This window comes from Fusarium mangiferae, assembly GCF_900044065.1.
Source record: "Fusarium mangiferae strain MRC7560 genome assembly, contig: FMAN_scaffold017, whole genome shotgun sequence".
Lineage (NCBI taxonomy): Eukaryota > Fungi > Ascomycota > Sordariomycetes > Hypocreales > Nectriaceae > Fusarium > Fusarium mangiferae.
This window is the reverse complement of record NW_024573937.1, coordinates 809,110-836,209: the sequence shown is the minus strand read 5'-3', so window position 1 is coordinate 836,209 and position 27,100 is coordinate 809,110. Positions and strand designations below refer to the sequence as shown.

General features: G+C 48.6%; 11 protein-coding genes across 11 annotated transcripts; 7 read left to right on the top strand and 4 right to left on the bottom strand.

The window, feature by feature from the left end:
- Positions 1–378: 378 nt before the first annotated feature.
- Positions 379–1,250, top strand: FMAN_03683 (uncharacterized protein; the record flags this gene model as incomplete). Its single annotated transcript, XM_041824433.1, has 3 exons — positions 379–419; positions 467–979; positions 1,028–1,250. 3 exons carry the CDS (start codon positions 379–381, stop codon positions 1,248–1,250), a joined length of 777 nt encoding a protein of 258 aa, XP_041689914.1.
- A 267-nt stretch (positions 1,251–1,517) lies between these two features.
- FMAN_03684 (uncharacterized protein) lies at positions 1,518–2,859 on the bottom strand (the record flags this gene model as incomplete). Its single annotated transcript, XM_041824432.1, has 2 exons — positions 1,518–1,855; positions 1,908–2,859. The coding sequence occupies 2 exons, from the start codon at positions 2,857–2,859 to the stop codon at positions 1,518–1,520; spliced, it is 1,290 nt and encodes a 429-aa protein (XP_041689913.1).
- A 564-nt stretch (positions 2,860–3,423) lies between these two features.
- Positions 3,424–4,794, bottom strand: FMAN_03685 (uncharacterized protein; the record flags this gene model as incomplete). Its single annotated transcript, XM_041824431.1, has 1 exon — positions 3,424–4,794. The coding sequence occupies one exon, from the start codon at positions 4,792–4,794 to the stop codon at positions 3,424–3,426; it is 1,371 nt and encodes a 456-aa protein (XP_041689912.1).
- A 1,310-nt stretch (positions 4,795–6,104) lies between these two features.
- Positions 6,105–10,703, bottom strand: FMAN_03686 (uncharacterized protein; the record flags this gene model as incomplete). The annotated part of the gene is made up of 7 exons (XM_041824430.1): positions 6,105–6,827; positions 6,883–7,185; positions 7,233–7,650; positions 7,701–10,194; positions 10,247–10,352; positions 10,400–10,519; positions 10,566–10,703. The coding sequence occupies 7 exons, from the start codon at positions 10,701–10,703 to the stop codon at positions 6,105–6,107; spliced, it is 4,302 nt and encodes a 1,433-aa protein (XP_041689911.1).
- A 1,429-nt stretch (positions 10,704–12,132) lies between these two features.
- FMAN_03687 (uncharacterized protein) lies at positions 12,133–12,930 on the top strand (the record flags this gene model as incomplete). The annotated part of the gene is made up of 1 exon (XM_041824429.1): positions 12,133–12,930. One exon carries the CDS (start codon positions 12,133–12,135, stop codon positions 12,928–12,930), a length of 798 nt encoding a protein of 265 aa, XP_041689910.1.
- Positions 12,931–13,937: 1,007 nt separating this feature from the next.
- FMAN_03688 (uncharacterized protein) lies at positions 13,938–14,453 on the top strand (the record flags this gene model as incomplete). Its single annotated transcript, XM_041824428.1, has 1 exon — positions 13,938–14,453. One exon carries the CDS (start codon positions 13,938–13,940, stop codon positions 14,451–14,453), a length of 516 nt encoding a protein of 171 aa, XP_041689909.1.
- Positions 14,454–15,299: 846 nt separating this feature from the next.
- On the top strand, positions 15,300–16,653 carry FMAN_03689 (uncharacterized protein; the record flags this gene model as incomplete). The annotated part of the gene is made up of 4 exons (XM_041824427.1): positions 15,300–15,881; positions 15,940–15,948; positions 16,008–16,460; positions 16,525–16,653. 4 exons carry the CDS (start codon positions 15,300–15,302, stop codon positions 16,651–16,653), a joined length of 1,173 nt encoding a protein of 390 aa, XP_041689908.1.
- Positions 16,654–17,565: 912 nt separating this feature from the next.
- On the top strand, positions 17,566–19,404 carry FMAN_03690 (uncharacterized protein; the record flags this gene model as incomplete). Its single annotated transcript, XM_041824426.1, has 1 exon — positions 17,566–19,404. One exon carries the CDS (start codon positions 17,566–17,568, stop codon positions 19,402–19,404), a length of 1,839 nt encoding a protein of 612 aa, XP_041689907.1.
- A 162-nt stretch (positions 19,405–19,566) lies between these two features.
- FMAN_03691 (uncharacterized protein) lies at positions 19,567–20,451 on the bottom strand (the record flags this gene model as incomplete). Its single annotated transcript, XM_041824425.1, has 2 exons — positions 19,567–20,252; positions 20,301–20,451. The coding sequence occupies 2 exons, from the start codon at positions 20,449–20,451 to the stop codon at positions 19,567–19,569; spliced, it is 837 nt and encodes a 278-aa protein (XP_041689906.1).
- A 2,228-nt stretch (positions 20,452–22,679) lies between these two features.
- FMAN_03692 (uncharacterized protein) lies at positions 22,680–24,296 on the top strand (the record flags this gene model as incomplete). Its single annotated transcript, XM_041824424.1, has 1 exon — positions 22,680–24,296. One exon carries the CDS (start codon positions 22,680–22,682, stop codon positions 24,294–24,296), a length of 1,617 nt encoding a protein of 538 aa, XP_041689905.1.
- Positions 24,297–24,891: 595 nt separating this feature from the next.
- On the top strand, positions 24,892–26,049 carry FMAN_03693 (uncharacterized protein; the record flags this gene model as incomplete). The annotated part of the gene is made up of 1 exon (XM_041824422.1): positions 24,892–26,049. The coding sequence occupies one exon, from the start codon at positions 24,892–24,894 to the stop codon at positions 26,047–26,049; it is 1,158 nt and encodes a 385-aa protein (XP_041689904.1).
- Positions 26,050–27,100: the final 1,051 nt, after the last annotated feature.

The window sequence follows — 27,100 nt, the reverse complement described above, 5'->3', positions numbered from 1 at the left end:
AACAGGACCGATTTGATTGGCCGAGGGGCTTCGGTGCCGCACTCGGTTTCGGTTTCGGTACCGGATTGTGCCTTTAGTTAGTGGCATCTGTGGCATGTTTTCAAATTGCATTACGGATCTGGGGTTGATCATTGCGCACGCTACGCGTGGCCGAGATGCTATAGAGTTTCACTTTAATCTAAGCTTAGCCTCGTAGGGCCTCGACACAATTGTTAGTTGGAGGATCGCTTGATGAGAAGCTCCGTCGATGCCGAACACATCAGCCTAATGGGCCGGGGTACTCGAGCCTGCATTGAGCTAGTTAAATATCTTGTCTCCCGCTCTTCCTAGTGGAATGCTGCCAAGTTTTGTCACTTGTCTTGTTACCTTTCTCCCATAATGGACTCCAAAGACCGGCAATTGTACCATGTCCCAGCAGGGTGAGAAGCATCATCGCCTTCTACATGTCTCGAACTAACACGAACAGTCCTCTACCACCACCAAGCTACTCTGAGGCAACTACAACAGATCCTCTCACCACAGATGGCTTTGTGTCTCCTATGACAACAACCTCCAGCCCCGTCGCCTTCAATGTCTCCGTGTCACCAATGGCCATGACCCCTATAACCTCTCGATCGACCGAGTCATTTACATTACCCCCCGTCACCGAAACAGATCTCGACTCTCGTAATCATAGCACACTCGAGGTAGCACTTCCTCCTCGAGCCGACTCCGATTGCCTTCCACAAGCTGTCATGCACGATGCGCCCGAACTTGCCCTCGTGGAATACGCCCATAATCGCGACAACTTACCCATGAGTATAACATCACAAACAAATATCGAATATGCCTCTGGTTTGGAAGTCATACCTGCTCCTCCTAGGTCAAATACGGTGACACCTCTACATCTTCTTGGGGACCAACCGGAAGCCATCGATTGTCCGTTCTGTCTACGCCGAAGCGAAACAATAGTGAAGAAGAAGCCCTCCAGCACAACTCAGTACGTGAAAGACGTCACCTTGACAGAGCCTGAGCTGACCAACGACAGTCTACAAGCTGTTGCGCTGCTGATGACCACAGTCTGTGGAGCAGTAGCTCCATACATGGCAAAGTGGTCATTTGATATTGAGCACATTTGCGACAACTGTAAAAATAGGGTCATGTACAAAGCAAAAGGGAAGGATATCAGGATTTGCAAAGCACCAGAAGCTTGGAAGGAGGAGTCAAAATACCCCAATGTTAATACTAGTATGAATGTGGTTACTCAGTAAGGAAAGTGTCCAGAAATACTTGATCCGAGTGCAGGGCTGGACTCTGAGCAGTGTATAACCATGCGCGCCTTATTAACGTGCCCGCTAATGGGCCTCTCTTCGAGCGCTATCTTTTAGTTAATTTATTTACTATAACTATAGAATGTAACTTTATTATCAATCTATGCACATCATAGTCATGGAACTGAAGCTGATATTTAAGTTTTTCTAATATCCATTCTCTGAATATTTGATGCCCAGATCACGCATGCCTGCAGAACAGGCTTTTCAAAAGCGGTTATATCGACATCTCCTGCAGGCCATGACATGGCACTGAGGGCACTCGAAGATATAGTGAGGGAGGATGTCACGGCATTCCTCGCATCGGTGACGGCCACCACGGTAGTTCCAAGTTCTGTGCGTGCACTCATGGTTCTGTATCAGATTCAATCTTTCCTGTTCAATTCGTGCCTGTCGTGCCCTCGCGTTCATCTGGCCAAAATTATCATCTCGGTTAGCAATGGCATTAGCCCTTCGCACCAGGCGCCCCTCTTCCCAAAGGGGACAACGGCAACTCCTCCACTTCTTGCCGCAGACATAACAGAACTCAGCGCTACAACGACAGGCTATGCTACAGATTAGTAACCCCGCAACATGCTTAGCCGCTCCGGGACTTACTTATATGGTAGCATCCATAATTTAATTCAACAAGCTTTCGGCATTTATAGCACTGCTGCCAGCCGTTCTGGGCTGCAAGCTGCAACACTTGCTGTGAGGCGGTATCACTTGGACAGACGCCAATATGATTTGATCCCTTACAGTGAGTGCAAGTCTTTCGACTGCACTTGGGGCAGGTAGCACTATCACCAGAGATAAAGGCTGGCGGTACAAATGTTGAGCAGGATGGCTCGCTGCAGTAAGTACGATTGGGGGTGTCGAATTCCAGCTTCTTTGCTTGGAACTGCCCGACCAGTTCTGGCGAGAACCAGCGTCCTTGTTTGATGGGAATATTCTGACCACAGCATCGTGGTGGAAATAGAGTCTCATCCTGGAGCGACGAACGAGTCAGGCTAACGAGGCATTCTCGACAGTAGTCGTGGGAACAGGGCGCCTTAGACAGTGCAAGAGGCGGGAACCGGTCGTTACAGGCGATGCACTCTAGCGTTTGAGGCGGCTTGCGTGATGAAGCCCAGCCCGATGACTCAGGCTGCCCAGAAGTTGAGTATTCGAACCCACCCAGGTTCATTGATCTCAAGGTGTCGATCAAATTATCCTCATCCTCGTCCACTCTTGAGACTCTCATCCCCTTTTCAGCATCTGACGGTGTTGCTGCGCTTGGATCTCTAGCCAGTCTGACCGCATATTCACGATCTTTTGCAGCTTGCTCCTCTGCCAACTGAGCTTCTCTGATGAGCTGCCCGTCCGACTCGACAGCTCTCGCAATACTGAGGGCCAACACTTGATCAGAGACCTGGGCCGTCATAAGCTCAATCTCGTGGCGACAAGCCTCAAGAGCAAGATCGGAATCTGTCACTTCGCCCTCGCGCTGCTTTCCCTTCTTGGACTGTTCCCATAGGCTTAGGTCCTGTTGCTGGAGCTGGAGGGCCAGTATTAATGATGAAGTATCCATTATGATACAGAGGTCAGGAACTATGATCAATAGTGAGCAAGGGGAACCTAATCAAGATAAATAAAAGTACTGGTTACATGTTCCCGACAGAGGGAACTGAACACACATTGGGTGGTACAGGAATCTGGTGGGCCTCCCAAGTACCCCGCCCTCGCAAATTCGAAGCCACCAACGTATTGCATCAACAAGATAAAGCCCGCTGAGAACACTATTGGCTGATTGGATTAATGTGAAACGTGTCGCTGGGCTTGTTTTTGAGATCTCAATGACCGCCTTGTACCCCTGTGGTAGGACTACACTGACTTCGCAAAAGCAGCGACGGCGAGTTCACCCCCTCAAATAAAGCAGCAAAATATGCCCTCTACTGGTTAACCTTTACATGAAATGGCGCGAACATTTTTATATCATCGGCCTTCTTGTAGGCGCCAATGCGGGAGATTGTATGTAAAAAGCTGTTGTTGTATAGCGACTATGCTGCATACGTATGTACAAAATAACAAATATCCTAGTACTTTAACAAGCCAAAGAATGGAGTGCAGATCTCATTGCATTAATGCGTGATCTTCAAAGCTCCACCTGCCAGTCCTGGCTGGTCAGCCCAAAGTTGGTGGTAACAGGCTTAATAATGGTCTTTTTGCAGCCTTTGTCCAGCTTGACCTTGTTAAAGCGGTCAGCAATCCAGGGGAAGAAGTCGGCCATGGAAACTGAGAGAGCAAGACCATGATCCGTCTTATGATAAAGTCTGTATTCAGCAGTTGACTCGGGGTACTTCTTGCAGGTGGCGTTGAAGTCCTCTTCGGCATACTCAGCGTATGTCAGAATGTCATCATCTCCCTGGATGACAAGCATAGGTGCTGCAAGAGGGTGTTCTCCGGCGCCGTTGTAACGCTTCTGCCAGTCAACAAAGTCGGGATGCTCGACCCAACTAGTGTTCTTATACAGCTGCTTCACGGTCAAGCTACCATAGAGTGTACCTCCTGTGATAAGACAGCCTTGGTCTGCAAGGGCGATGCGGCTGAGGACAATGTCAGTGGCATAGTCTTCGACCTTGATGGAAGGGTAGAGACGCGAGATAGACTGAAGGAGAAAGATAGAAACGACATCGCCAGCTGGACCTTCCTTTGCCCGACGGAAGGATTCGGGGATGAGCTTGATGGGCTGGAGAGCTGGGGCGAGTGCGACAGCACCGAGGAAGCCACCAGTCGCTTTACCGGGCTTGGCCTCTCGTTCGTCGGTTCTCCATGCAGTCATACCACCCTCGCTGTGTCCAATGACAACCCAATCCTTGGTGATGCGCTTTCCGAGAGCCTTGCGTGCAGCCTGGAGTCCAAAGCTGACGTCTCCAGCGTGAAGTGCACCAGACTCATACATGAAGCCCTGAGGAATATCACTGCCTTGTCCAGCATAGTCGGGTGCAATGACAACATAGCCTTGCTGAACAAGAGCAAAGGGTCCTGACCACTCATAATAGAGAGCCCGGTGATTTGACGGCGCACATTGACGCGTGCCACCAGCAGTTCCATGAGTCCAGACAAGTGTTCGGAAAGGCTTATCGTTTCCAAGAGGATTCGAGTAAGGCGTCAAGACAAACCCAGTAGCTGGAATGGGTTTGCCATCAATGTCCTCGGTGATATAGAAGAACCGAGACATGGATACTCCGCCGGGAAGGGTCCATCTCTTGGAGACTTGGTCAGCGGGAACATCTTCCCACTTGACAAGATCACCAGCGGAGTATTCGGAGAGGTTGGACGGGTTGGAATAAAAATCGTCTGTTGAAACGTTTTGGTTGACCCAGCGGTTGGCCTCGAGAGCGAGAGCCTTGCGGTAAGCAAGCTGGCAGGCAACGTCGCAATGGTTGGGCTGGAGGGGCTCTTGAGTGGCTGCAGCAACAAGAGCGCCTGAAACGAGGATGTTGGTGATAAACTTTGGTAACATGGTGCCGGTATGATTGCGAAAACTCAATCGAAACTGTAACTGTTGTTTGAGTTTATGATAAAGTTATCTTTATTGCGAGTGGCTGCTCTTATTTATACTCTGGCAACGGTTTATTCCCATACAAGCTCTCCTCAGTGTAATTGCCGTTATCTATCCCCGCTATTACCACGGATGCCTCACTTAGAGTTCAAGAACTATGGGGTAGTGCTGCTACATTAGGAAGTTGGAGGCCCTGGAATAATCACAGAAGCTTCCGACACGGTCAATCGTATAAACTGCCCCCACGCCTGTTGATAACATTGGCTGCTCTGGTTCATCAGTGACTAAAGGCCTGTTCGGCTGTGAACTCTAATGTGCTCCCCCGCCCTTTATCTGATGAGCCTCTTATGCTTAATCCTGGCCCGGTTGTGTGTAATATCCGAGGTTCTCCTCAGAAAGAGGAGATTCACGAGGATCATCCTAGCTTGGTGCAGATCTCCCATGGTTTTGGCGTTGTTTGCGCGGAAGAGCTAGACTAGATCAAGCAGTTGTAGGCGCTCTCGCTTAGCGGTAAGCCCGAAAATGGGTTGTTACGTATCTGGGCAGCCCACCAAAGCTCAACTAACCTATACTGAGGCATTGATCAGCAAGGAACTACGATATGTATCGTATGTAAGCCAAGCTCGCTCTTGTTGTGATATTCATTTGATTCAAGATGATTACATTCCGTAATGGTACTCATTACAGTCAAACCGCATATGTTAAACTGAGGGGGTAATGGGAAGCGCTTAACACAAACCCGGATTATCTACCAAGACTCATTCGTCATACGCTTGGCCGATCCTGTTGTAAAATTTTCCCCTGCCAAGATATTAAGAACTTGAGCCTGAGTCATTGCTAGCCCCAGTCATCCCACTTGTCGTAACATATAGATAATGCATAGCCCATCCCACTTATCGTATAAATAAGACCAAATGCCGATAATGGTTGCGCGTGTTAATAGGCAAAAGCGAAATATTGGCGGTTATATGGCATGGATTAAAATAAACGACGGCTTCAGTGTAGGGCTGTCGAATATCGTGGCTCGGTCAGATCCAGCACACTGCTTGCGACAGGCTGTCTCGTAAATTCCTTCCAATTGATAATTTGGCTTAGACATGTTGGTAGAAATTCCACCAGGTATTTGACGTAGTAAGTAGGGATTACAAAGCGAGCGGAAGCGTCGTACAATCTGGACAATCCGACATCCCTCAACATTAATGACCAAAGGCAATGCACAGTGACACATAGCTGCACAAGAGACCAATTAATATTAGAAAGTAACAAGAGCACTACTTATGAACACAGTTATCACTCAATCCACAGCCCGTCGAAAGCTGAGCCGTCTTCAGCTTGGACTTCTTCTTCGAGCCTCCAACACAAGGACAACCCTTCTTGTGAACCTTCTCACCCTTGTCGTCAACCTCCGCCTTTCCAGCTCCCTCATCAGCACAAATGCAGACGGTAGAAGCAAACGCACCACCCTCTGTGCTTGGACCCTGGGGCTGATACCACGGAGGACAGAAATCAGGAAGCGTAGGCATCGTCTTGACTCTACCGTAGTCATTGGTACCAACCTTGTAGTCCGATTCGCCGAAACCATCGAAGCGGATCTTCCATGTCATGGGGAAGGGAACGAACTCATCCCAAGTTGGAGTGAGATACGTGTCAGTCTGCGGCCGCAAGTTGCCTTCGGTAACAATGTCCTCTGCTTCTCCAGGGCCTTTCAGCTTCTTGGCCTGTTGCTGAATCCAGCTGACTCGTCCAGGAGCCATGTAATTGGCGTAGCCTTCGGGCGTAGAGTCAAGGTTAATCTTCTTGAGCTTGCCCTGCGCATCGTGCCCACGACGAGGGTTCTTCATCTGAGCGACGAACTTGATCATCGAGGTCAGAGAGATCGTGACAACACGTCGGGGTGCAAAGACGCCAAACTTATCAGCGATGCTGAGCTGAGACATCAAAAGCTCTCGCTTCTCTTTGTTGTTCTTTACTTCAGGCTCTTCACCAGCCTTGGCCTGTGGAAACTGGTTAGTCCGTACTCTCGACAAGCGGATAGTGGCACAAACTTACAAGATCGAGGATAACAGCTTCACCTTCCTTGATAGTAATTTGTTTTCCTCCTTTCACACCAGCAAAGTTATATGTGCCTTCCTTTTCCGCCTTGCGAACAATGGGCTGTCGAACGGTGATTCGAGCCATTGTCTGGACCATCTTCTCAAGCTCCTCATCTGCGTTTGGTTTATCACTGAAGACGCACTCCTGGACTTGAATCCACTGTGGACGACCGCTGCCAGGGCCCAGAAGCATAAAATGCGGACGACCATCAGCCGCTGCATAGAGGTCCCTCATGTAGCCGTCCAACGTAGCAGTGAACTATAACTGTTAGCATATCTATCAAGCCAAGCACTGAAGGAACCTACCGAGACGACCGCATTGTAAGCAAAGTCGAGACAAATGAGAAGAAGAATAGCAGCAGCTTTGCCCTGTTCCTTCTCATAACCCAAAACCTGCTTCGCAACAAATACTCCCAGGTCATGCATGGCATTAGTCTCCTTCTTGCCAAACAACGCCCTGGTGATGTCCCACTGCCCAGCCTCCCAGATCGTTCCTCTCTGGGTCAGCTCAATGAGCTTCTTCATGGAAGCCTTGAAAGCTTCACGACGCTGCAACCACTTGGTCTCGTCAGCGTTATACGAGAGGAAAATCTGGCAGTTTGTGATGTGCTGGTAAATCTCATTCTCGCTGTAGGTGTCTTTGGCCTCGGTAGCGGTCTTAAAGAGCTTGTTGCCAAAGCCGAGGAAATCGGCGACGTATCGAGTGACAACGGGAATGGCAAAGCTATGAAGGGTCAGTTGCATCTTGAGGTCAAATGGTACAAATAAACTCACTCTCGAGTAGCATCGATCTGGAATGTCGAGTTGGTCATAGAGATCGACTCTCTCTTGACAATCCGTCTCATTTCGTTGTCAAGATACTTCTTCAAGTCTACTTCCACATCCTTGACGTAATCATCAATCGCGGATGTGTACTGTGGTGGTTTCTTTTCAGGGATCGGGTTCAGCACGTCTCTGACTACTTGAGGCAGATTTGCCTTGTAGTAATAGGCAGGGTTGGTGAAGTTCTTAGCCTTCTCCCCTTGCAAGATGATCTTGATGTCATCAAACTTGCTGAGATACCACGGCTTCTCTGGTTTCTGCACTGGGGCAGCGACAGCGACCTTGGGGTGATCAACCGTCTCCTTGAACCAGTCACCATAGCCCTGAGCCTCGGCATAGATACCGTTCTGCTTCGCGGTGTAGAAAGGATGGAAGAAGCGGATGGTGTTGGAGGGGAACCAGCCTGGAAAAGCACGTTGGATGAGGCGGTGGAAGACTGAACTCTTGCAAACCTCGTTGTTGGGAGTGACCTCCTTCATGCCCCAAGAAGTCAAAGAGTTGGTGTTCCAGTCAACAGTGTAGAAACGATCAGATCGAACAAGGGTGATGGCATCTGAGAAGATGGCTGACCAAAGAGCAGAGCTTGACTCACTAGGACCGGGGTCCAAGCCCATGTACTCATCAGACTCACAGAAGATACCAGGATAGAGCTCGATCTTGTCAGGATGCTCATACAGATCTCGGAGTGCATTCTGGATCTCAACGTTCTTGGTGACACTCTCAAACGACTGGTGTCTAGGCAAGCCGAAGAAGTCTCGGAAGTCGTTCAAGGTTCCGCACTCCCAGCGACGAGCTTGAAGAATGCCCATGATCTCAACAGACTTGAGACACTTGGGAACGTTGCGGGGTCCAAAGTTAGAGATCGGGTCATCCATAGCCGAGGTAAGCTCTTCGAGCATCTGGTTGTCATCAAAGAGGTTGGTGATGGCGTTGCGAGTGAAGTGCTTGGACTTGGTGACCTTCTGTGGTTCGACGTTGGAAGAAGCACCGTTAAGAGCAATACCACTGTCCGAGGTATTGCCAGACGACCCAGATCCATTGGAAGGTGCTGTTTTGTCGTCGTCATCAGGGATACCAAAGGTGACCTCCCATGGCTCAGGCTCCCTCTTGCCATACTTGTGATCCTCAGCAGCCTTCTGCTTGATAGCAGCCATGGTCCCCAAGAACTCGGGAAGAGAAGTATTGCTCGGGTCCCTGAAGTGCAACACATTCTTCATAAAGTCTTCAGTGTATTTCTCATCCTTGAGAGAGATGGCACAGTGGAAGCGGTAGAGAAGGTTGAACTCGACTGTGACCTGGTTGCCAATACCACGGCTCGTCTTCTTCTGATCAAAGTCGGCGCGAGGATCAAGCGTGAAGTTGGTGTCGAACTGGTGGAAGCCCATGAGCGCCCTCAAGTAGTCGTGGACTGAGATCTGGATGTACATGCCGCACGTGATGAGGCGAGCCGTGTTGAAGAGGTCATCATCTTGCTTGTTCCAAGCTGCTTCCCAAGCATCCTTGAACTCATCGCATGCCGCTTCAAAGTCCTTGGCGGCTTGGTGATCGTGATCCTTGAGCTTCATGGTCTTCTTCTTGAGGAGAAGCTTGAGGTCGTTGGCCAGGTTTTCCAAGTCTTGGTTCAACTGGGACTTGTTGAACTTCTCAATCTCCTCCAGAGCGTCGTGACGCGCCTTTTCAGCTTCCTCTCGCTTCTTCTTCTCCTTCTCTGTCTCATTAGGCGTCTTGGGGGGAGCGTAAGGTGCATCGCCAGGCCTAGCAGCGCGGACCTGTCTCCAGAGATCCTCGTACTTCTTACACATCGTCTCGACTTCTTCTCGTATTGTCTCATCCAATGGCAGCTTTTGCCCATACTGGTCCCTGTCAGGAAGATGCTCCTTGATCAAAGAGACAAGCTTAGTCTTCTCATACATGGCAGGAACTCTAAAGCGGCCATTCTCGTTGATGCGGAGAAGTTGTCTTGCAGCATAGTTATGATAGCGGTTATACATAACGAGCATGATGCAGACGCCAGGTGGCTGTCGAAGGAGACGATCCTCAGCAAACGTGTCAGGCTTCAAGAGACCAAGCTTGAACTTGTCATCTCGAACCTTGCGCTGCATCTCAGTGGTGTATCCATAGAGAGGGGATAAGTCGAGATACGACGAGCTGTCAGAGATATTCTTGTCGTTGTCGTTAGTTCTGAAGATGTCGTGGATAATGATGGTTGCGTGATAGATGAGCATGGCGGAGAGTCCAGACTGGCTCTCGCGGCCACCCTCTTCTCGTGCCATGAGCTTATCAAAGAGATCAGAAGGATCAGGGAGAGCTCCCAATGGCGCAGTCTTTGACGGGACAGTCTTGGCGTATGGGGCACCAGCTTGACCGAGATGGGGATTCATGGCGCTGTTGAACTTGCCATCGGCAGTTCGATACTGGAAAGCATCGCCAAGGTATGTCAAAGGCGCTGAGGAAATTAGCATCTGTCATCAGTCTGTCTCAATTTTGTGTAAACTTACGGTGCAGCATCTTGTCGTATTTGTCTTTGACTTGGCCATCAATCAGCTTCTGGCGTTGGACACTGTAGTCAGAAAGACTGCCAGCGATCGTCGCAAGACTCTGTCCCTACGCATTGTCAGCACGCAGAGTTATCGAATACAGGGCCGACTTACATCAAGCCCAGTGCCTTTGATGATGCCATCTGCCGTTCTCTTCAAGGCGGGCCAGTTGCTGGATTTGGAGAACACGGATTTGACATCTTCCCATAAGCCAACCTTGGGGGCAATGGGGTTCTATAGTCGTCAGCAAACATGATACAATGTCGGCAGTGATACATACTCCAATGAGCTTGTCGCCGTGATACTTGGCATACTTCTCAGCTTCCTTCTTGTTTCTAAGTTGCAACGTGAGTTGCATCAGATCCTCATCTTGCTTGCTCATCACAGGCTCACGTGAGGGGTGAGAGTGACCATTCATGATGACTGTCAGTAATGCTCTGTGGTATTGCTAAAGACAGCACGAGCAAAAGACGGGAGCGGGAGGTACACTTGATGAAAGTGACTTGTGCACACTCTTTTGAACTAAAGACGAGGAGATGAAATGAAATGAAATAGTGTGAAACAACAGAATGGTTTGCGATGCTTCCTTTGAGCTGGTGCAGCCTGGGGGCCTATTATCAGTCAGTGTAGATTAAGCATGTCCGTGGAGATTGTGAATGCACTGTGAAGACAAACTATCGATCAGACCCTGCTTCGCCTACTCCGCTCTATCAAAGCCAATTCTCGGGCATTGCTATCCATATCTCGGCATCTGCAACGCCAATAATATCATATTCACCATGTTTCTGGTTAATCCCCTCATAATTCTCGAGCTGACGAACCTTGCATGCGGCGTGGCTGACATTTGTGTACTGCTCATTCGTCATCGTGACATTTCTTAGTCTGCCACTATTGATTTCATGCATTTGGTCCTCCAGCTATCACAAAAGCCTAGTCTTAAGCCCAAAAATGACTAAATCAGATCATTGGAGACAAAGTTCAGAGCTGAACATGGACACGCATACGAGCAGCGGTTATCACGGCTTTAACCCAATGCCGCATCATTATCACATTCCCCGCTCAGCCACCTGGGAGTCCATCCACTGAACTCTCCGCACGGCCCGTTGCGGCTGGCTGACCGCTAACGGGTCTAAAATAGCGCCTTGTCCAGACTCGCTGAAGTGCTCAGGCCACTTTCGGAGCTGAAAACGCGTGCATCGTTAGCCGTTGGTGAGATCGGCATCATCATTTTCCTCTTCCAGCGGTTCCAAGGCCTCCAAACGCCGTGTGACAGGAGAAATTGTACTTGTCCTGTGCACTAATGCACCAAGGAATTTCCCGTTAACCCGGTTATCAACCATTCAGGTATCTGGCGCTTATCTTGAGGCTGTGATCCCCTGCTGATACATACCGTCCGCCCGCCTGTGAGGAGAGACCTAGCTGCAGTAGCTTTACCGAATTGAGTGGATAGGTTGCCAGTTTCAGCAAGCCACAAGACGTAAGCAGTAATGCAGCTCTTGCATCTGATTCCCTCCCGTCCCCCGCGTATATGCGATGTCTCAAACTCTGGCTTCAGTAGTGCGGTTGCTCTTGGGACTATTGGAAATGCTCAGCGCTCAACTGGCCGCCACGAATACGACGCTACAGGTCTAGACCCCAGTGTAATTAGCCTCGAAACCATTGGTCATTGATAACTGAGCCTCGCCAGTGAACCTGTAGCTTCTTCCCCTCATGGTATAACAGCTCGTATTGATTCAAGGAGTGACAATCCCACGACCTTCTGCTGTTGCGAAATCAGCTCATCTACCTTCACTTATTCATTCTCCATCACTTCAAGACCCTCAAAGTCCATGTCGGTCATCGTTCCAATGCCTCCTACACCCGCCGTTGGAGAGTTTGCAAAAGCTCCTCCTGGTGCCAGCAGAAGTCCCTGCCCCGTCGTGAATGCTCTTGCAAACCATGGCTATCTTGAGCGCAGCGGACGCGGTATTCTCATGGATGATCTCAATGCCTCAATGAAGCACGTCGGCATGAGTTCTCTTCTTGGCTCCGTCTTTGCCATACCCACCTACTTTGAGTACCAAAACCCAGCCAAGGCGTACATGAAAAAGCCTGTTGGCACATGGCAGAGGATTTGGTCCCTCATCAAGAACCCTTACTCCTTCTTTGACTACTTCGGTTGCTGGAACAAGGAGCAAATCAGTAATGGAAAGAAGTATCTCAATCTTGTTAACCTTGCTTCCCACGGCGCTATCGAGCATGATATTTCCTTATCAAGAAGAGACATTGCTCAGAAGCAGGGAAACAATGATCCTCAAGAAGACTTGATCGAAGAGATGCTGGACTATTCTTTTGATGGCGAAACTCTCACCACTCAAGACTTTGCCCGGTTCATCAAGGCCCGCATCTCACGTCAACTGGAGGATAATCCAGAGTTGGTCTATGGACCAGCTGAACATCAAGTCAACTGCGGTCAAATCGCACTGATGATGGGCTGTTTTGGAGATGGAAAGACGATTCCCGTCAAGTATGTCAGAGCTATCTTTGAAGAAGAGAGACTGCCTATTGAAGAGGGCTGGAAGAGGAGATCATGGTGGACGATGGGTCTTGTTGAGTTCTTTAGTGCTGTCAAGAATTTGGTCACTGCTGTTGGCGTGGAGTTTTAGTTATCATGTCATTAATCGTATTATCAATTTTATTATTCTGTACAAATCTGATTCCACTTGTGAGCAACGACCAAAATGCAAGCTCACGTGCAAACTTTCCCTCCAAACAACATAATCGCCGGGGAACTGCCTAAGACTTGCTGCATAATTACCAATGCCCCGTCACTGGAGAAAATCTCCTAAGATAACTTTGTATTTACTCCACAATGATCGGCCGCTTGGAGGGCCTCAATTTCAGGAGCTCCGATACGAGCCCTATCTTCTTTCGGACCAAATGGGCTTTTGGAAAGATACCATGTTTCTGAGAGTCCATAGATGCTCAAATTCTACAGAACAGCCAGCCACTGAAAGAGGACTAAACCCAAGAGGAGCAGAGCACGGCCTACCGTAAGCTAGCGCTGAGGGGTAACCAACTATTGCAAAAGCTAATGCAGGCCGGGGGCAGGCGCTAAAGCCAATATTGCAACCCTGAACGCTGCAGCCAAGAACGTCTTGGGGATTGTAATTTTCTCAGTTCAAGTGAACATGATAATGAGCGAATTGTGAGCTATCGTTTGTTATCATTAGATACAGCTGCGTCGAGACTTTCAGCTCCCTCCACTGTCCCTGCAACAGTCACATTGGATCTCAACCGGTCAGCGGCTTGTCCAGTGGCGAACTGCAGACTTCCAGTATAATCTCAGCTGGAGTTCCTGAAAGAGTTAGGAGCCAAAGGGCTGTGCACAACCAGGACCTTACCTGTGTATTGTGATGAGTGCCAGTCTGGCTTACAGTGCGATCACAACTTTGTCCAGTGGTTTCTATGCATGAAGGCTTGTATGTAAATGCTGGCGGTTCCCTCGCGACTGTTCAAGGCTACCTTACTATAACAACGGGTTCCTCTTTCGAGTGCAGTGAAAAAGCCCAATACGGCCACCAGCAAGTATTCGATTTATTTTTCATTTCTTCATTTTAGGCAGTCACAGACGACTTCTTTCTCGTCATCACCCTTCAATAAGGACACAAATATGTCTTCCCTTCATGCCTATCTCCCAGCCCTCAAGGGTATCGCCATCGCTGGCAGTCTCATCAACGGCGGTACCATGACATCAGGTTACCGTCTTCTCCCCTCAGTCTACCCAATCGTCCAAAAGTCGCCCAAAGACGCTGCGAAGCAATGGGAATACTTTTACTGGTCCATGTCAGCCACTGTGCCATGGGTTGACCTGACCACAATTATTGTGATCGGCACTATCGCCTATGGAGAGTACAAGGAAAACAGCTCTGCTCTGTCTTGGAAGATCTGGGCTACTGCAGGAGGACTGATGCCCCTAGGTTGGATCTGGGTGCGAAAGGTGATGCTCGGCCCGTCTTACAAGCTTCTGGACATTGCGGACTCAAAGTCTTCAGAGACTGAACCTTTGAATACCAGTGCGAAGAATGTCTTGGACCTCATGCAGGAGTTCAATGCACAGATGGCTGTGAGGATGATGTTTCCGTGGGTTGTTGGTGGACTCGCGCTATGGGCTACCCTGGGCCTTTAGAGGATGTTTTGAAGATGTTGAATCGCGCGGAGCATGGTACTTATCTGTGTGGTGGTAGTATGCTGGAGTGCTATGTCTGGAGTAATAGTATTGCGGAAGATTCGAAGAGTTTGGTCTGCAAATCACCATAGCCTGTTTTATCTATACAAACAGATGCAGAAATGTTTTAAGCTGTTTTTCGTGCAAAATGCTGCGTTTGATCGTCCGTTTGCTGTGCCACCTCTGTACGATGTTGTCCGTCATAGCGATAGGTAGATGGAATGGCATGGTCAATGTCGTTCTTGATGCTCATTTTTTTCGTTTGGCACACGTCTTGGACGATTTTTTTCATCGATTACAGGTGGGTTTGTTTATAGGATAGCCTGCAGCGAACTAACGGTTGTATGAATTGGTATTCTGATACTTCTGGACCGCAACCGTATAAGCGACACATACTACACTTAGGTCACAATTCTCAGCAGCATCGTCCTTCCATGGCCCTGGAGCGATCAACAGACCAGGATTGTCCGCGGAGTCGGCACTTTTAGACGCCGACGATCTAAATCGCATCTAGTTAGTTTTGTTCATCCCTCGCTCTGGTTAGAACTCTATCTGATGATTAAGCGGGTAAAAGCCGGAATCGTGATCGATGACTGGTTGTTTGCCGGTGTAACATACGCCGGCGTTTTACTGCATTCAGTAAGATGAGCAGACCGGAAGCAACCAAGTGCCGACTCCGAAGAAATAAGATTAAATCAATACCGTCAGATTTACCCCAACGAACCTTGCACCATCAATTGAATCGTCTCTGAGCCTCAAATTCGACGATATCACCAGAGGCAGGAGACTCCTTAAGTATCAGCCGCAATGTCGGAGCCGCCGCCAAACAACGGCTTCGTCGGTCGCGTCCGCGGCGCGTCGCTATCCATCATCAATGCCAACCCGCAGCTGGGCATGTGGCAAGCCACGGGTACAGCCATCGCACAAGCGCCCAATCTCACTGAACTCCGCGACGCCGAATCTGGCGGCGATAAGATCGAATTCAATGCCCAAGGCCACTCTGCGCGTTACGCTGTCCCCGAGCCAGACGGCGAACTCACGCTGGTCAGGACAGCGACGCTCACCCGCAGACCCAGTGTGATTCCAAAGTTTGACAAGGACCCTTTCACCGAGGAGCCCGTCGCAATTCCTGAGGAGGTCGACGTGGAGCAGGGGTCGTCGAGGGAGGAGACTATCACCGAGGCACCTGGAGAGCACCATCACCATCATTTCCATCTGCGCGAAAAGCACCGGCAGCGATTGGAGCGACGGAAAAGCCTGTATGAGAAGCACAAGGCTGATGAGAAGGAGAAATGGGGACCAACCATCATGAACGGCCTAAAGGCCTTCTGGAAATTCTTTCTCACGCCATCTGGCTTCCTCATCACGCTCTACGGTCTCAATATTGTGGTAAGTAGCTCTTGTCCGGTCATTCCGTAAGCTCAGCTAGCTAATCGACGTTCTACAGGCATGGGGCGTAAGTGGATTAATGATTCGATATCCTTCTGTTGTACACTTCTAATTCTTCATCTCTAGGCAATGCTCTTCTTCCTCCTGCTTAATGTCGCGCCAGCCATGAACCATCCCAGCGCCAACGACAACAACTCAGCGCGTAAGAAATGGCTTGAGATAGACAGTCAGATCCTCAACGCCCTCTTCTGCGTGACGGGCTTTGGTCTTGCCCCGTGGCGCTTCCGCGACTGGTACCGCTACACCCGCGCGGTCTTCTGGAAGGATGTCCCTGCCATGCAGAAGCTCACAGAACAAAACAAGGCTTGGTTCCGACCTCCTGCCTGGGCCACGGAACAGAGCACAAGCCCGGCTGACTCGACTACTACTCTTCCTCGTTCAACCACGTTCACTGGCGAGAAGGCGCCTCCGACACCGCTTTGGAAACTGGGATTCACTATCTATATGATGGTGCTGAATACATTCCTGCAAGCTGTTTTGTGCTATTTCATGTGGGGTTATAATCGCATTGACCGTCCCGTAAGTTCACGTCTTCCAAACCCCCCAAGCAATTCGAGGTTGACGTGCTGACTCCATGCAAAAGAGCTGGGCTACTGGTACTTTCATCGGTCTAGGTTGCGGTACAGGATTGTTGGCTGGTCTGATGTCGTGGTGGGAGGGCCGCAAAGTCAAGAAGATTGAAGGACCCGAAGTTAAAGTCGTCACTGTATGACGGGATCATAGTGCGCAAGGTTTTTCGAAGTCTTATAGAATTTTAATTTATGTAGTACTTTTAAAGTTTAATGTAAACCTCTAAGCAAGGACTCTACAGAGAGAAATTTGAATATGATAGATAAAAGCAATAGTTGCATTAGGATCATTTTCTATACTTCCGTGTGACCAGCAAAACAGCATTAACGAGAGTAATTACGCATTTTGGACATTGACGCGTAAATTTATGGTAAGAGCTGAAAGTAGCGATTACATGGTGATTCCTTCAATTAAAATACACTACTTAAGGGATCTAAAACATCGTCAAGACGATTAAGCAGTTGGTAATGCCTCCATTGTTGCAAATTCCACTAAATTGATGGTCCAGGTTAAGGGGGAAGAAATTGCGCGCGAATGACCAAATACGAAATACGCGTATAGTGTGGACCTCCGCGTATTAGGCATTATACGGGTCAATGCCAAATGACGTTGCTGTGGATTCGCTCCTATTCACTATTCTGTACTAGCAATTAGTGCACTCCAGTATTAGCACAGTACAAAAGGCATCAGAGAGAATTTCTAGTAATGTAATGGATTTATCTATATCCAGTGGCAGGTTATCTATATTATAGAGAATCAAATTTCTTAGTAATAGTTTGTATGTAGATAAGATCCTGTTCAGGCTATTGTGTATTCATAGGCCTGATGTTAAAAATGGGAATAGAAGTCTTGAGCTAACATTCGAGAAAGCTGCGACCTGCGAGTCTCGAGAGACAGTACGAAGCTTATAAGTAACGGCCTTGCCAGACATTTCATTGTACACACAAAGCCGCGTAAAAACTGCAAGATATCAATATTCAGAATGAATTGCCGCCAGTTAATCATACTGAGCTGCGTAGGGAGGGCACTGGCACTTCCAAGCTCTCAGTTTATTATGTCGACCGACAAAGCGCAAGATGCCCCACCAAATCCAGAACCCATCAGCCTTTCAACACTTCCCCTGCCACCAGTTGCACCAAGCAATGACACCGGTGCTTGCACGCCAGAAGTGAATCGAAATGGCACTGGATGCATGACTCTTGCCTCGAACGCGGACTTCCAAACGGGTGGCTTCTTACCTGATGGAAAGCACGTTTTGGCCCACGTCACCTTCACAGGCGCTCCGTCATCTCCGGACACTTCTAGCGTTTACAATGGCAGTCAGATCATCGTCGTCAAGACCGATGGCAAGGTATTCCCCAGTGGAAGTCCATGGAAGTGTCTCACTTGTGGAGTGGGTGAGAAAAACACAAGAGGAATGAACCCGACATATAGCTACCCCCAGGCATTTGGCGACGGAAAGAGAGTTCTATTTGGCACCAATATACTCGACTGTGGAGAACATGAACTGGCTGATGCGGCCTGTACACCCGAACGCACTCATGTTTATCCCATACGGTGGAATCAAAGTCCTGATGGGACACGGGAAGGCGGCGCTATTCGGGAACTGCGTTTGCACCCCGACGACGTCCATCTTGGGTTCAATGCTTTCACAACCAACAGTCGAAAGATCGGTCAGTACGCGTACTTCGGAAGATTAGAGTTCAACGCGGAGCCAGCGGTGGGCATACCACTTGTCCCACGTTACGATCTCATCAAAGTCACCCGACTCTTCAAGCCAGAAGCGGACCAACCTATTGCGATGCGTGGTAAGCACATCACCATAAGTCGGAACGCCATAACTGTAGGCGAGCTTCGTGGTTTCAGCGGCAGGGGAACTGAAGCTACGTACATCGGCTACCCGGCCGAGTCCTCCAACATTGATGTCTTCGCTGTTCACTTGCAGACTGGCAAAGTCCGGCGACTTACAAGCCACCCAGAATATTGCGATCCTATTGCTATCTCACCCGACGATAATTGGATGGCGGTTTTGGATACCCGGGGAACAGATCGTCAAATGTGGCTCTCTGGCATGAGACATATTCCACCAATTACCGATCTTGTCAGTACATCAATTACAGCGTCGACAAGAAACAACGGTCAGAGACGATTCTTCAGGCCGTGTCTTTTGGATAGGTATGGTGATCGCGGGGAATACTTTGGGCAGAAGATAAACGGCGAAGGGGAGGGTGTTCCTGGTAGTGGCGACTATAATGACCCGGAGTGGAATGCAATGGCTGACCCGACATGGTCTCCGGACGGCACCCAGATTGTGTACGGGGAGGCTCAAACACTTCCACCTGCGTGCGGGGGGACAAACCCGCTTCAATGCTATCCGTCTAAGGAGCCAGGAGGTAGACGAGTGCGTGTGGTATTGGCAACTCTTACTACTCGGGAGCCCCTCGATCTTCCTCCAGTCGATCCCGTCTCAGACGAGGTCCCGTGGGGTGTTGAATACTCTGCAGGAGAAATCGACCCACAGCGTTCCGAGCCAACACCTGGAAACTATACACTGATGGGGCTCAGTTGTGGATATGCGGATGTTGAGATCGTGAGGGGAGATGATGCATCTATCAGTGAGATCAGTGTAGTCTATCATCACTTCTCAGATGATGGATCAACGTTTCTGTCAGGATCAGAAACAGTTCGCGCCACTTTTCCATCTCTGACGCTCAGTCATGTCGATTGGTATTCTGACCTGACGCAAACTGGTAGCTCAAAGAATACCAAGAAGACAAGCCCGGGTGGCTTTCACCTCACTATTGACATTTTGAAGAACATATTCCAGGCAAATGGGACCATGAACACCACAATCGATGGCCATCTCTATACACAGCCTGCGAATGGGACTTGAGAAAACGGGGGCAAACAAGCACTCGGTAGCATGTTGCAGTGCCTTGAAAGCTCTCGTTGGACTTTTTCTATTAATACATACATCCGATTATGTTTCCGAGTGTCCGATGATGGAGATGCCTTATGATATACCCACTAAAACTCTCCGTAAGATTTGAGTAAACTATACGCTATGCAAGGGATACTCGTCTACCGTATATCTAGGCTTTTCGGCCCCAAGATTGTCGATTACCTGGCTAGGGTGAAAGAGATTGAAGAGAATAGCAACAAAGGACATGAGCGTCGCATCAAAGATATAGATCCAATACTCTTTGGACTGCAGTGCTCCGTCTTTCCCAAGAACATATTCTGCGACACGGAAGACTGAGCGAACAAGAATAAAAAGGCTTGAGGCGTAAAGGATGAAAATCAGCTTTTCCCAAGGAGTGTTCAGGACAAGAGATCGAGAAGTCGGACGAGAGCGAATCCGCATGTGAAAGACAACCGTGACAACCATGAAGAAGCCAAAGAAGACGATCTGAATGAGCAATCCGCCAACGATCATGTTTTCGCCCATTTTCACCTTATCCTTATCCTTTGCTGAGGCGAGCATACCGCCACCTCCACTCTGTGCCAGGAACGAAAGCACGTCGCCGATGACGAAGACCTTGGTCAACCACTTTGTTCGAATCAGGGATAAGTGGCCGGCATCCAAAAGAACTATCAACCGGCCCAATATCATGTAAATAGACGCGGCGAGGAGTGCAGGACCGAGGAGGAGCAATATCGACTGCATGATATACGGGTTTTTGGTGTAGTCTGGAGCTTCGTTTGCGGAGAGCGCACGGCCGACGTAGCCAAATGCCTCAACTGTGGAGAGTCAGCATTCTCCATAGATGTGAAGACAAGGGTACTTACAGAGACAGCCGATGAGAAATGGGATAAAGTACCATGTTCGATGTCTGAACATCTGCCATAAGTGAATCAGAGCGGCGGTGGTGAATATGATGACAAATACGGCTGCCGCTGGTAAAGAGGGCTCGTAATTGTAGAACGTAAAACCTGCCATTGCTATTTTGAGAGAGTGATAGTGGAGAAGAAAAAGAAAACGATTGTGGAGTATGAAGTCTTATGCAAATGAGTGCGATTTATTCTGTAAGGACAGGTAAATAGATGAAAAAGAGAAGGAAATGCAATGAATAGTAAACAAACTAAAGGAAATGTAAGATTAGAAGCACATGATGGGAAAACAGCAAAGATTATTTATCCTGATTGCTGAAGTACTTATAGAAAGCATTGAGGAGTTGTGTATTAAAATACGCGGATTTGGCCCCTGAATTCATAAGAGCACGCACCTGACGCGGCAAGTTCCTCCAGAAGAGGGGGACTGGACTCCAAATGTCTCAAGCTTATCTTAAGCCCTCTGACTAGCCATTCAGTTTGCAGTACATGTCAGCATCAATGAGCTGAGGTACGGATACTGCGGATGACCCGTTTGCTATACACGTATAGCCACTACCAGCAGGGATATCTGGACTCGTAAAAGTGGGACAAGCTTCGCGTATCACCATTGATGGTAAACGACCTGGAAATTTCTGACTGTGGTAATTCTATATCAGGGATAAATAATGCGATTTATTCTCTCAATTGCTTGCTTTCTATGGGCTAAGTTACCCTTCTCTCATATGCCCCGAATGCCGTTGATATCTGCAGCAGCCCTTCCGACATATATCTCGTACCTTCGGCTAGAGTTTTCAGCTAGCAAAAGTACAAAAAGGCAGAGAATGCCAGAGTCGGTAATCGCCATGGTATATACGGTATACTTGATACGCTGCTGTACTTACTATTGGGCGGCTAGCAGTATCAATCCATAATGTACCAGATCTTGAGCTCAGCCTCATCTCTGACAAACTGTCTATTTTTACTCAGCCTCTGGCTAATTCACGTCATCTATTTATAGTAACACCAGATGCGCGTTCAAGACACAGGCTCAGTTAAGTCTGAGCTCCATCATTATTAGCCCACCAAAATTCCAGAAGTGCCGAAGAAAATGAGCATGGGCCATTGAACCCGAGAGATTGTACTGCATTGACCGCCTCAGAGCCCGTTCGCCATATTAGTTTGGAATGTAGTTATAACAGCGAAGACTTCGGTCGCACTTTTCTTTTTTTCTTGTCTTGCTAGTTTGGTGTTCTTCTAAACTGAAATTTCTGTAAGATTCTGAAGCCTGAGACACGTCCCGAATGAGCCTTTGTTGGCACAACAGCTGCTCAGGCTGTCATCATCGTTTCGTTGCAAACTTGAGCCCGGAAAATCCTATTTTTGGTGCAAAGTAACTCACAGTACCAGATCCAGTCTTGTAGAGTACCTGGAATGGATAAATCCCGTTGTATATCACGTACCTGTCTTCAAGGTTACTCTCGTGGCCTCTGCTACTACAACGCTAAGGCACAAACAACATACGTACCTCGACAACCGCATTGGAGCCCAACCTGCGGCACCCCAGCGTCTGACTTATGGAAACTGATCGATTGTCTAATCGCTTGGATATTGATAAGATCTCTACTGAACGTTATTCCATGGACTACACATTTCGAAGACTTAGACTCCTGATATAGGCTCCCCTGCTTATCTGCAACTTACTTTCAACCCATGCTGGAAAGATAAAGTGGTAGTATTAGATCATTCATGGCCATGGTACATATCCGCTAGTCCAGCCGATGGGGCGGGTAATGTTCCCGCTATCCGCAGGGAAACTACTGGTGTGGGAAACACCTCTAGCTTTCTGCTCGCACCAATATCGCGCAAGGTTAAGTCTAAGCTTAATTTAATCCCAGCCAGCTTTCCTAGATTTATCGAAGAAAGATTGAATAGAGTATACCCCAGTTTCATTCAATGTCAAAGAGACTTTGCTCTTGGTCTTCTTATTCTTGTCCCATGCGTCTACAGCAGTTCGACTCCCTTGACTCATCAGAAGCCAGCGCACTCGAATCTCTACAGACGCATGCCTTAATCAGTGCCCCAATGAGTTCCCCGATATCAGATACGACTTTCCAAGTGTAAGGCCAAAGTTGGCCGCCGTGGTCGGACTGCCAAGTGATAACAGTGGATCACAGAGCTTGGCGATACACCAAATCGCGGGGTTACAAGTCGACCTTTATCTTATTCGACAATGATAATCACTTACTAGTATCAAGAGGGAAGCTCAGTGTAACACCGGTACTTGGCTCGGAGGGGTTTGAACACATATAAAGGAAGAAAACATGCGTCTCAAGAAGCCTTCTCCCGTAGACAACGATGCATTCTCTTGTGTTTTCAACACTCCTTTCCGGAGCCGCAGCGCTCTCTTATGCAGGAAACAAAGTCCCTTTTGAGGCAGATCCGCCTCAAATTGCCGCCAACTTCCTGAATGTAGACCAAAAGCTCTACTCTCCAGCCTTCATCAATCCTGAGAATGTTGCGCCGGGCTTCGCTAATGGCACATCGGCACCAAACTCCCAGCAGACGCTGGAACAGTTCTTGTGGACGCTTGCATCGCGCAACGATTGGATGACATATCACAATCCTGTCTTTACTTCTGAAGAAGGACGTTCGATTCCATATGTTGTTTTATCTGGATCAAAATCGCTCTTGCAGACATCGCCAGTGGGTAACACCACTAACAAAGTCCGAGTTTGGCTGCAGGGCGGAGTCCATGGGAACGAACCGGCTGGCGAAGAAGGGCTCCTTGCACTCCTCGGTAAAATGGATGCTGAACCAGAATGGGCACTTGGGCTTCTGGAAAAACTCGATATTATTGTTCTTCCACGATATAATCCTGATGGGTCGGCTTATTTCCAACGCCTTCTCGCATCGAGCTTTGACCCTAATCGAGACCATACTAAGATGGCTTCGCAACAGACCATGGACGTCAAACAGTTGAACCTCAAATTCAATGCTCATGTGCATCTTGATTGCCACGAGTATGGAGCCCGGAGAGGGGTGACATATGAGAACAAGACATATATCCCCGTCCAGGACAACCAATTCTCGGCGTTCAAGAACCCTAATGTCCACGCTGATATTCGTTCAATGGCGGAATCTCTGTTTGTCCCTGAAGTTGCTAGCGCCTTAAGAAAGAAGAACCTTACAACAAATGGCTACGTTGTTGCATCACAAGAAAACGAAACCATCAAACTCCAAGACTTTGTCACAGATACTCGTGGCGAAGTCACTGTTTTCCTCGGTCAAGGACTGGCCTTTCTATCGGAGACGAGAGGAATCGGAATCGGAGATCGTAACTTCCAGCGCAGAACAACAGCCGGTTTGACTGCTGCTGAGACGGTCTTGCAGATTGCCGCTGATAATGCGGAGTTGGTATACGAAACAGTTGAAGAAGCGAGAAAGGACTTTATCGAGAACGGCCACGAGATCATCGTAAGGGATCAGCCAAGATGGATGGAGACGACATGGCCATACCTCGACGCCGAGACTGGAAACATCACAGAGGTTCCAGTTCTGTTCGGCAACAATACTCCTCCCGCGAGTAACCTCACCCGCGCACGTCCCGAGGCCTACATCTTCAGCAGAGCCTGGGCTAACGCTGCCCTTCGCCTTAGAGCAGCCGGTGTTATCGTGGACGAGCTTGCTGTCGACTTTGAAGGTGAAGTCGAAGCGTACAACATCACATCTGCTACGCTAGCAGAAACCAAGTACGAGGGCATTGCATTGACTACAGTGAATACGGAGTTGAGCAAGAAGAGAATGAGGTTTCCTGCTGGGGCATATTGGGTTGGTACGAAACAGCAGCATGCAGCGCAGGCCTTTGTCAGGCTGGAACCTGAGAGTCCAGATGGGTTTGCAACGTTCAATATCTTGCCTGTTAATGCAGGAGATGAGTACCAGGTCTATAGAATTCCTTCCAAGAGTCAATAGTGTAAGACAGTGGGATAATGGTATGAACAGATGTATCTATGAATGACTCCTGAGCTTCCAAAATGCATTCCCCATCAAACCTGACATTACGCAATCTGTCGCTAGATTCCCGGCAGTAATGTCTTTGTGCAGATGTCTCAAGCAACAATCGAGATACCAAAGCACGATGACTGTCAGCAAGGTTCTATTGGGCATGGCTAGCGGGGTCTCGGACGGCTAATGCGGGATGATGGCCTGGAATAAAAGAATTAACCGACGGATATTTAAAATCAAGCTAACCCTGGCAAGGGTGTCCACTAGCAGATACCGATGGTACTCTGACAAGCTGCAGATCCCACGCATAACAGGCGAACGTAGCGATAAAAAATCTCTCCGGGCCGACTTAGCGCATTGAGAAATATTAAATGCAACATTCAAGTCTGAGCAACTGCTTTCTATCTAGGACCCCGACTGAAAGTACCAATATAGATTACCAATCAGTGGAACTGTCATAGTTACAGACAATTCTTTGTTCATAACTTCAACTATCTCCATCTAACAAGCATCTACTTCGTTTTCTCCTCAGAGATACACATCAACCCAACATCGCAATACAATGTCACCGACATCTTCACCCCCAGCCTTGGTGATGGGCGGAGCAGGCTTCAGCTACCAACTGAACCCCGACCCCGAATCTCTTCCTATCGTCGACATCCTCTTGCGCGCATTCGAACTTGGCGTTCGCACTATTGATACGTCACCATACTACGAGCCCTCAGAGCAACTTATGGGCGCTGCACTATCAGATCCCCGTATCACGTCAAGATATCAACGGAGCGACTATGAACTCATGACCAAAGTTGGCCGCATCAAGGAGAATGAGTTTAATTACTCCCCCGATTGGGTCAGAAAGTCTGTTGCCAGGTCATTAGAGCGATTTGGGACTACGTACTTGGACGTTGTCTTCTGCCATGATGTCGAGTACGTCTCCTTGGATGAAGCTGTCACTGCTGTCGGTGTACTGCTGGACTTTCAACGCGCTGGGGTCATTCTGCGGGTCGGAATCTCGGGCTACGACATTGATGTTCTAGCTGAAGTTGCTAGCCTTGCCCAGAAGAAATATGGACACCCCGTCGACGTTGTCCAAACCTGGGCACAGCTCACTCTTCAGAATACGCAAGCCGAGTCCCGTGGTTTTGATCGTTTCCGCGCCGCTGGTGTAAACTCAGTATTCTGCTCTAGCCCACTGGCTGTCGGACTATTGAGGACTGGCGGAATCCCTCTTGGACTGACAGGCGATTGGCATCCTGCGCCTCAAGGACTGAGAGCTGCTGCAGCTGAAGCCGCTGAGTGGATGGACAAGCACGGAGGTGAAGAAAGTCTATGTTCCCTCGCAATGCAATATGCTATTGTGAAGGCGAAGCAGAATTGCACTCCCTCGTTCTCGGTATCAACCATCACAGGAATCAGCACCCTTTCCGATCTTGAGCAGAATGTGGTTGCAGCTAAAAGGGTGCTTAAAGCCGCCGGCGACTCTGAGAGTTTACTGGACTATACCGAGCTGGACTCCCAGTCAGTGGAGAGCAGACTGGCGCTTTGTGAGCGTGTTCGCCTGATGTTGGGGGAGTGGCTAGACTATGACTTTACTGGTAAGAAGCCCAAGATATTGGACGGCAAATCTGCTCGGGAGGTGAAGATGCCAGGTGTTTTGAGCATCGCAGCATCAGATGATAGAGATTTGAAGCAGTCTGCGGCAATCGGAGTCTTGGTGTGAAGGGCATGCACATATACATACTTATTTTATATTTAGTTCGTAGAGGAAGCAGACTATCTTGCTCGAGTGTCTATACCACGCAATCACTCTGCACTTTGCTTGTTTTAGTGTCTTAGTCACCGAAATAACCATGAATGTATTGTAATTTCATCCACCGCTACTTCTGAGGGCAACTATAATGATATCGGGCATTCTTTGCGCACAATGGCAGTGTGCTCAGACCTTATCAAGCTGCCTAAGTATCCCACTCTCGTCTAGATCTGCATCGTCGGAAGCGGAAATGCCAAGGCTAATGCCATCTAACAATTGCTTGACAGCATCCCTGTTGGAGCCATAAATCATCTTAGGTCTTGGGGGGGTTATATCTGAGCACCAGGAGACGAAGACGAGCTTGTGTTCATAACTTCCGCCAAAATCGAACACAGCATATGCCGGAGTCTTCGAACGAGGAAATATTCTTTGAGGTCATTCCACTCAAAGTCCTCATATGTATGTTCGGTAAATAGCCGATTGCTGCTGTCAATTTTATAGATGATGCATTTGAACTACTTGTCATCTCTGAGCTCTATGAAGGCTGTTGAGCAGTCCGGCGAAATTGTGAGTGAAGACATATTTGATGATCGCAACCAACTTTAGTAGTAAATAGGTACGAGTAGGTAGACGGAAATGAGCTATATGCTAAAGGAACGATAATAGTCTTGGAGTGGCGATGAGGAACGCGGGTGTTAGTAGAAGTGAACGTGAGACTTTATACGTCTTCCGACTATGGTAGGTATCTCCAGCTCTCAATCACAAGTATCGTCATAATGACGAAAGGCCTCAGATGGATTTATAAACTCATAGCCCTACTGCCATTTTACATTTCAGCCGAAACAAGATTGATTTTGCTTATCCTGACTGCTGGGACAATGTGACTGGTGAGGGTACGCTGATTGAGGCACTAGTCTTAGTGGCGGCCTAGAGCGCAGCTGAGGCTCGAAGCTGAGTGACGTGAAACGAATTAGATGGATCAGCTTGGTGGGGTTCAACTGCATTAGTATCAAGCTGAAAA